Source organism: Neodiprion pinetum, chromosome 6 (assembly GCF_021155775.2).
Source record: "Neodiprion pinetum isolate iyNeoPine1 chromosome 6, iyNeoPine1.2, whole genome shotgun sequence".
NCBI lineage: Eukaryota > Metazoa > Arthropoda > Insecta > Hymenoptera > Diprionidae > Neodiprion > Neodiprion pinetum.
Genome location: NC_060237.1, coordinates 15,240,521 through 15,250,514, shown reverse-complemented (window position 1 = coordinate 15,250,514; position 9,994 = coordinate 15,240,521). Strand labels below are relative to the sequence as shown.

At 38.0% G+C, this 9,994-nt stretch overlaps 1 protein-coding gene and 1 long non-coding RNA gene across 2 annotated transcripts; one reads left to right on the top strand and one right to left on the bottom strand.

Moving 5' to 3' along the window:
* Positions 1-334: 334 nt before the first annotated feature.
* On the bottom strand, positions 335-1,559 carry LOC124221633 (uncharacterized). Its single transcript, XR_006883845.2, has 2 exons — positions 1,444-1,559; positions 335-943 (listed from the first exon to the last, which is right to left on the bottom strand). It is a non-coding gene; the product is annotated as an uncharacterized lncRNA (long non-coding RNA).
* Positions 1,560-9,019: 7,460 nt separating this feature from the next.
* LOC124222288 (uncharacterized) lies at positions 9,020-9,631 on the top strand. Its single transcript, XM_046633109.1, has one exon. The coding sequence runs from the start codon at positions 9,020-9,022 to the stop codon at positions 9,629-9,631; it is 612 nt and encodes a 203-aa protein (XP_046489065.1).
* The last annotated feature ends 363 nt before the right edge of the window (positions 9,632-9,994 follow it).

The window sequence follows — 9,994 nt, the reverse complement described above, 5'->3', positions numbered from 1 at the left end:
AACGTAAAAACGATATCCGTAAACAATTATTATACGTTTAATTGAATACACTTAATCGAATATCACGCGGTTCCGATAAACGTGTAACAACCAACTTGAGAATATGTTTTCGGTATAATTTTTCATGTACTATATTAATACACAAGCTGTTAAAAGCTTCTTGTATGGTCAATATGGACTTATCTCAGGGGTTAGATGATACAGCAACGCTCACATTCTTAGCTATTTCAGTAATGGTAACTTGCACCAATTAAATGATATTAATTATTTTACATCCACACCTATGTATTCTTATGAGAAATACAGGACAACTAAATGAGATAAAGCACACACCTTTGCGAAACATGATATATATTTATTATAAGGTACTTTCATCCAAGGCAACAATGACAATAGTTACATTGCACACGTATCGAAATATCCGCTTTAACAATGTATCCGAAACATAACAGTAGTTTTTTATATACCAGTTTGTCTGTATCGTTGATGCGGACATTTTATTATGCCAACGATGTAACTGTGTGAATGTTGACTGGGATGTATAAATAAACATACAGTCTTTTACATATACGCATACCTCAATTGTACAGATGTACTCACAAGAGTATAGAAGTATAGCAAATAGTAAAATTAAGTAAACATGAACAAACAAAAACTTATATCCGATACAAGAGGTTTGATAACAAATAAAACATGAAACAAAATAATCATACAATGATTATACCCTAACGAGGAAAATTGTTAACTTTCATCTCGGGACTAGGTAAAAAATCACAATCCTGACAAAGTAAAATAATAAAAAGTATTGGCACATTATTTCAAAAAAGAACACAGACGCTATAGAAAGCGTTGTCTAGGTACGCAGTACGCATAAGTTTTAATTATTATTCGACCGCAGCTGGAGCATTCACTTCCTCGATATCAGTGCTAATCCGTCAAATACCTGAAAATACATAGTATTTAACACCTGTATTCTAGGTAGAATAATCTTTATGTGCCATTTCAACGTTCTCTCAACGTGTCTTGACAGGTCTATTATATATCATTTCAACCACTGTGTGTTTATTGGGAAAAGATGCAGCCACTAAATGATCGTTCATTCGTACATGATACGTATGTGTTAGCGATCTATTTCACTGGATAACCTTATAAAAGAAAAACGATGCCTGCACAAGTAAGAATGAAGCTAACAATAAATATCTGCGGCTTCTATTTGCAATCAGTATATATTCCATACCATAGACATGCTTCTTATAGCATTATCTACAAGCAATTCTATTGTGCCTACATCCTTTCGGCGACGTTCAAAAGCAAGTACGACGCAATCACAAAGTATTTGTTTCTTCTTTTTATTGTCAGGTTATTTACGCCTGTATTGTCATTTTCGTCTGTATTGAATCATCGTGATAAATTTTTCCAAATAGAAAATACATTTGTACTTACCAGCTTATGAAGGCTCACATAAACACGGACGTGCACTGACCTCGGAAGTTGGTCAAATTAGACTGATTCACTGATCGCGTGAGCTGAGAGCCTTCGCGAACGGTGGTGGGGGGGGGGGGGGGGGGGGGGGGGCATTCTGGCGCGTCGTCCTCGGCTCTCAGCGTGCAGGAACCGTACGAGTTACAACACGCTGACCTAGCGAGCCAATCAGAGGCAGAAGAAGAGGCGCGAGTATTTCACGCTCGGACATTCTCGATTCTTCGCGACCGCTTGTCGTTTGATACATGCGCTCATTATACGTATATGTAACATCCATGGTACACGAGCTTCATCTACGGCCACTCGCTTTCCTAGCATGGGTTATTCCAATATATACATTATGGTATAGGAAAACGTATGTTTTACAATTAATAAAGACGCCGCGAAGGGATGCACTTATATGCTCAACTACGTAATTTCTTGGTGACCTTTGTAAAAAAATCTGTTCATCGATTTTTCAACTTTTTTTCCTATGTTAGGGAATTAACAATAACACAAGGAAAAGAATTTGAAAAAATGGAGGTAACATATTGTTCTACTTTACAATATTACGTAGAATAAAATTATCACTTCTAGTGTTATGTCACCTGAATTTTTTCATATTTTTGATGATACTTACTAGTTTATCGAATGAAAAAAAAGATTGGAAATCGAATGACCAGTTGTTTACAAAATTTAAGGTAATCAGAAAAACGTGCTGAGGAGGATAACAAAACGTTGAATTTTAGTCACTGCTAACATGAGAAAAACTTGAATATAATGATTATAGTTCCAAATTCAAACATCGCAATATGTAAGTAAATGATGTAAAAGTTGATTCCTGCCCTCACTATGTTGAAAAGGGTAGTATTCTTGGATATGAAGGTCAGAAAGGTACGAAACAAATCTTGTTTACGTTTCGGCCCGAGTAGGTATATAATTCTGTGTATCGATATGACAAGTCTATGTACGACGTAATTTTCACGTATTACATGTGATCAGTAGATCAAAAGTGTATTGACTTAATTATTAAACAATTAATGAGAACATATTGGCAAGGTATGGTAACTATACGAAACGTTAAACTTGTGTTACTGGTGAAGGAATAAAATATGTATATTAGCTGTTCATGAGACTAGAAATATAATGGATTTTACCACACGTTTGTACTACGGATCTCGCTTACCACAATAAAACGTTGATGATGGAACGCAGAAATTTTGTATTTTAATACCTACAAATATACCGATTTTTAACGAATTTAAATTGACAATTGAGCTAGTAAACAAAACGTTGATTATTAGTCTAGAAACCGTTGTTTAAATGTTGTAGAAAAGCAGTGAATTAAACGTTAAACTTGTGTTACCGGTGAAGGAATAAAACATGTATATTAACTGTTCATAAGACTAGAAATATAAACGGTTTTACCACACGTTTATACTACGAATCTCGCTTACCACAACAAAACGTTGACGATGAAACGTAGAAAATTTGTATTTTAATATCTATAAATATACCGGTTTTTAACGAATTTAAATTAGCAATTGAACTAGTAAACAAAACGTTGATTATTAGTCTAGAAACCGTTGTTTAAATGTACGTGTAATGAAAATCGTATAATATTTGTGGAGAGACAACGATTAATATTTTACTGAAAAATTACCGTATATCGAACACGGTAATATTTTCTACCTATACCATAATTATACGACCTTAACGTTTCTTCAACCACATTTTAACCGGCTCATGTTTACTGGGTATTTACAGCCAGGGAAAAGTTAAGCGAGAGGTTTAACAAATAACAGAGCGTTTTCAGAATGAGCGGGAAATATGCGTAGGCTCGCGATACTATGATTCGAGGTAATGATTAGCACGGTTTTATGATAAATAGGCAGAACAGGAAAAGATATACGGTACTTAAATTAAGCATTGATCAAATAAACCATAAAATATGAGAAGCGATTATAAAACACATGCGAAATACAGAAATTGTAATAGTTATCACATTACTAGAATTATCAGCGATATAACAGAGACAGGGAATTATTAATTACAAGGTAAATACAAGGCAACAGGTCAAGTAGAAAATTATTATAAAATATAGGTACTAACAGATAATACGTAGTCTCTAGTTTGCGGTAAACGCGAGAAGAAAGAAAGGTAATACGCCGTACGCTAAAAGATAATTTAAGATAAGGCGAATAATATTCAAGAAAACTAATATGCAACATACGACAAACCAAAGAGACTACGGACAACTACGATCAGCGATGTTAGAGAAGAAACTAATGAAAAAGATGTTATGCGATACGGCACAATACTCCAATGTCAAATGAACGACGAGCGGGACCCCGCGGCGATGTGAGATCGCTTACGCGGTACACTCACGAAGATAAATCAATCGAAGGTAATAGGTAAAGAGACATATACCGGGACAATCTCTTGAAACTATACATATAATGCGCATGCGCGAGTTTTATCGGCTGCTCGGGCAGGTTAGCCACTCCGAGTTTCAGCTGTCAAACTCTGTTTCTGGCGGCGTTGTAGTTCATACGAATTTTTGAGGTTAGAATCTCAAACAGTCGAGGTAGTGACTCGGAAAGTTGATGCTAATGCTCTTTGAAAATTGGCTTTATTCGACTAAAATGAGAAATCTGTTTAAATGTTGGGTGCTTGGAAGAAACGCAGCAGGTAGGTGCGAACACTTTATTTAATCATTTTTATTATTTCGTACATTAGAAATAACAATGGAATTTTTATCTATCAACAGGTGATACGGCTAAAATAATTACATCTCTGATATTCACTGTTATCTGCCCATTCAATTTGTCAGACGTACAAAGATCATCGCCACTTTCAAGCAACTAAGCAACTTTCTCACTCTTTTGTGATTTCAGGCGGTAATATTGAATTTTATCACTTTCGAAAATGAGACATTAAACCGAGCGTTCAAGAAATTTAAATATCTCACTATCTGTAACGGAACTGTGAATCTTTTTTTTCTTGAAAATAGTTCAACAAAATTTACGAATAGTCGATAGTCAATGTATTTTTTCCGATTAACAAATTATTGCTACTACTATTTAAAATTTCCGAATGATTATCAGAATTTATTTCGCAAATTTTCAATGATGTTCGATTAAATAAATGAAGGGAACCTAATACTCAAATTGAAAATTCAAGTGATATTAGATTTATTAAAATGATTTCTGTATTTCATGTTAGTGCGGTTCGAAACAAAGAAAATCTAATCGAAAGCGTAGAACTCAGGAACGTAAATCACATCCTGTGACACAAATTGAAAATCAGGTTTCTCAAAATGCGCCTCGATGTCACAATTAGCTTCAAGGACAATCATGTTTTAGAGTAATGTCAATTTTAAAGTAATGTAAAGATTGTGTCCCTTGTTCCATCAAAATAAATGAATATCTAATTTTTAACGAAGTTTATGAAGATTTTTTTCCAAATAATGTAATCCGATACAATATCTTGTTCATAGTCCTCCGAACATCACCTTCTAACAAGGATATTTGGAAAGAGTCCCTTTGTTGCAGAAACCATTATAAAATTCTTGGTTTTCAATTCGTGCTATTGAATAACTCTGTGTTTCAGGTTCCATTTTCAATCTCAAAATGGGATTTTTTTTGCTCCAGATAATGCTAACATGAAATGCAGAAATAATTGCGGTACATGGAGATTCACAAGCTTTCAGTCTTAGCGTAGGACCCTATAAAGAGTGTAAAATTGAATTTGGTTTCAAGTTATCGTGCAACTAGCTAGCCAGATGACACCGTCAACTAAGATTAAATTTAAAGACATTTTTAACTGAACTTATTCAACAGTTCTAGATTTAGATTGATTCAGTTTGCCTAGCAAAATTCAACCCTACAATCTAATTGAGGACTTGAAAAACTATTTATCTGAATTCAATGCCAAAGAGAGTAAAAGTAAGCTTCAAAATAAGATACCAAATCAAATGGTATAAAGTTTGAAAAACAATGCTGGTCAATAATAATGCTTAAATTACAATGGTGCACAGAATGATTCCTCGGTAGAATGAATTGGCAGCAACGGTTAAGTAACAAACTTATCGCTATTGGCTCTATCAAAGTAAAATGATGGGATATTCAGCCATTATGATCTGTAGTATATCCCGCTCTTCAATTTTGCCTCAACTGATGTTAAGAAGGTGGCGATGGCCTGATAAAATTCACTCTGGCACCTGATGTCTGACGAAACAACCAGGTTCGATGGTTCTAATGATTGCACCGCTCGAGAAACCAGGATCCTTGCCACCTAAACGTTTTGACCATCAGGTAAGGCATAATTTTCCTCGTGTTAATTAAAGTTTAAACTTCGAGCCTGCTGAAAAAAAAACGAATTTTATCATTGAATCCATGTTAAAATATTGTCATTGTCAAAGATCACGTAATTGGAAATTTACTTACATGCTTCCATGCCTGACAAATTTAGTCCCGCTTTGACAATGAATTATTTCGTACCTGAAAATATTAGAAGCTATTATTATCAAACAGGATCTTTCGGTATTTTTGAAGGCAAAAAAAAGGCAGCACTTTTTGAAAGGCAACCAATGGCCAGACGAGGGGTGATCAGAAGAGTGGAGATTGGTCTCCCAGTGTTATCGGACGATTGTCTTGTAAGTTATTGTTTTGTTTCCTAATTTTTCATCAATAGCATGATTTACACTGTAATATTAACTGTTGTTCTTTTTCTCTTTTTATTCTTGGATATCTGGTGAACCCTCTTTGTTAACGGAACATTGATCGTGTACAATGGAGCAGCAAAAACTTTGTCAACTAATCAATGATGTCGGCGAGGGTTTTTGTGAGTATTGTGTCGGGTACGTTTTCTGTTAATTGCTACTCTTTGTCCTCCTAAGCTTCGTGTTTAAGATGAATAATTTCTTTATTCCTTGTTACTCATTTCTTTTATTAATTTCATGTTCATCGGCACTAATTACTGACTTCTGGAGCACTGCACCGTAACGAATCTACTCTGGAAATACCTTCTACTGGGTCTCAACCATTCATTTATTTTTAATTTCATGTAAATAAAGAATCTGTTCACAATAAACATTGTTTTTACTTACCTACCTCTGTTTGTCCAGACTCCCACTTGTTAATGACATTTCACGTTGAATTTCAGATTTCTTCTTTCAATAAATAACACCCAATTTCTGTATCATTTGATATTTGCTTTTTCGTTAAATTCTTTATTGCGTCGGTTGAATATCTTCCGAAATCAACCACGGTATTGCTGAACGATACTATTCTTCTTAGACAATTCACGCTACGTAAAAATAAACAGCAGCATAACCTCAATCCACGGCTTTACGCGCGAGAGAATTACAGCTTTTGTTTCATTTTGGGTACGTTGGCGCCTTGCTCAGCAGATGAAAACATCACCGTGGCGCGATTTCACCGACCAATGAGATTAAATTATTTGGCGCATGCGCGTTATATGTATAGTTTCAAGAGATTGTCCCGGTATAAACTAATCAGAGAAAATATAGCAAAATAGCAATGCTCAATAGCTAAGATAAAAATTGATCATTTAACGGAACGCGCTGCTATACAGCGATATTAGACATTTAGGTATTCTAGAAGAGAAAGATAACAAAATAAAGCGATAGTCACTAACAATGCCTAAGTAATAGTTAACCAGTCGCGAAGTGACTTGCAATAAGGAAGAGAGAAAGGGACAAGATAAGAGATAATAGATAATAAGGTACGAGTCCAGGTGGCTCAAGCAGACCAACTGCAAGGTAACGATAAAGAGAGAGATAATAGAGAATAAGGTACGAGCCCAGGTGGCTTAAGCAGGCCAACTGCAAGATAACGATAAAGAGAGAGATAAAGGTAAAGGTGCGATATATTGCAAGTAATCTGGTGGCTTCACAAAATAGAAAAGGAACCTCACTTACGTTGAAAGAAGATAGAGAAGGCACCGAAGATGCGATAATAAAAGCAAAACTGAATTTACAATACGAGAGATACAAGAGATAATAATAGCGGTACGATATAGCGATAGCGCGTCTTCTTAAAGCGTAGAGTGACGAGACGAGCAATGATCCTGATTTGCGTCGCGCTGCTGTCACGTGATTTTTCCTCAAATTTGCGGTATTCTTATTAGTCAGCAGGTCGCGTAGGTCTGGTCTATAGATAGGCGGCGATAATCCCTCGCCGCTCGTTTTTCTTCTCCCTCGACGACAGGTATCGAGGTATCGGGACGTCGGAAGGTGGTCAGAGATGTTTTCCCTCAGCTGTGCGGTATCGTTGGTGAGAGGGGAGGTCGTACTGCTCATGTGTTGCGATATTGAGGTGTGCGGCAATATTACGTCACCGGTCTCCTGGACTTGCGACCGACTGTACTTCACTCCTTGCTTTACTGGTACTCCCCGTTGTAGCTATTTCGTCGGCGCTGCATCCTGGCCCTCGCTCATTGAAGCCCTCATGCCGGAACGATCTGGTGGTGATGGCCCTCAACCCGGATCCCCACACTGTATCCATCAGATCCACGTGGTCAGCGTATCATAGCCTATTCCACGCCGCAGTCCTTCGATAGGACGGTTCGTGAAGAGAAAACCGTCCTCTATTTGATAGACAACGACTTAGTAGGTGTTAAGGTCGGTTCAGCTCCAGGCTGATAAGTATCGTCGACGGGAGGCTTTGTTGTGTTTTTGACGCACAGCCCTGTACGCCGCCTGACGATGCATCCGAGCGGTAGAAGCATTGATTCGTGGTTCGGCTCCTGGCCGATAAGTCTTAAATAGTTGGAGCTACTGCTTGTGCATCACGCACGACCCTGTTCGACAACTAGATAGGCATCCATCGGGAGTGGTTCCAGCGGTATGCGTTCGTCTGTAGTCGGTGTTGGTCGGTGTTGAGCTGGTACGTGATCCCTTGTCAGGTAGTGTCCTGGTATCTTGACGCGAAGGTCTCGTAGAAGGTTCTCGTAGAGCATTACAGAATTAGAAAATAAAATAAAATTAGCTTAATAAAGAGAAATCAACTCAAAGATGATCAGTCGTTCATTTTTGGAGTATTGGTCTCAGACGTGCTTTCGTTATTTTTAGCGATATTTGTACCTAGGGAAGTGCGATGGTTAAACAAAGTGACGGGGTACGAAATACCACGTCACAGTATATATGGAGGTACTGGAGCAGTTACGAGAATTGTTAGCAAAAATTGTAAAAAAACAACAGGTCGGTTCGAGTGCGGAGTTAGTTCGGAGCGAGGACGTAAAAAGAACGTCAATGCGATGGCTCACAGCGCTGAATAAACATCAAGATAGCGTGTGTTTACTGAAAAACGCACTATACGGGTTGAAACAGTCGGGGCTTCAATGGTACCGTAGATTATCGGCGAAATTGGAGGAATTGGGCATGCAACCAACGAAACAAGACCCATGCATGTTCATATCGAGAAAGGGTAAACACGTGATGATATTAACTATTTACGTCGACGACATTCTAATTGCAACGAACGACACATGCTGGTAGAATGAGGTGAAGAAGTCTTCGGCAGAATCGTTCGAGATGAAAGATCTGGGACTGGCAAGTCGTTGTCTGGGCATCGAGTTTCACCAAGACACGAAAAATCACAGTGTTTACATCACACAGCGACAGTATACAGAGGCTATATTAGAGCGGTTTGGCATGCAAGATTGTAAAGAGGTCAAAACACCGATTGACATAAACATATCGCTAACGAAACCAGAAAGGCCGAACGAGAGACTAATGCAACAATATCCGTATCAACGTCTCATCGGGGCTTTGATGTACCTTGCAGTTTCAACAAGACCGGACATTGCTTATGCGGTGAACCTCATGAGCCAATTTAATACGAATTTCACTGTCGAGCATTGGGTAGCTGCGAAAAGAATCCTCAGGTATTTGAAGGGAACGGTGAACTACGGATTAATGTACCAAAGGACAAATAAGCAGTTGTATGGAGCAGTCGATGCAGACTGGGGGTCGAACACAGTCGATCGACGATGGTATTCGGGATATGCTTTTATACTCGCGGGGGCAGCGGTATCTTGGGAAGCACGTAAGCAACGTAACCTAGCTTTGTCGAGCGTGGAAGCAGAATATATGGCAATTTCGGAAGCGACCAAGGAAGCAATTTATCTTCGAGGGACAGAGTAGTTACCAGAGAAAACTACGATCTACACGATAGTCAAGGTGCACAACGATTGTTGTACAGCAATACAATACATCACGCAAGAACGAGGCATATTGACTTGCGTCATCACTTCATTCGAGATCATTGTAAAACAGGCGAAATTGAACTTCAATACATGTCAACCAATGAGATGCCAGCGGACGTGTTGACGAAAGGTTTGACGGGACAAAAACATTATAATTCTCAAATCGGTTTGGGCATGGTTGAGATATCGAAGTAAGATTGTTCGAGCCTACGACTTCGAGGGGAGGTGTTGGTGATACGAAGCAGCTGGCTCAATCTACCAAGATCTAGCTCGGAAAGTTGCGTCACGTGATGGAGTGATA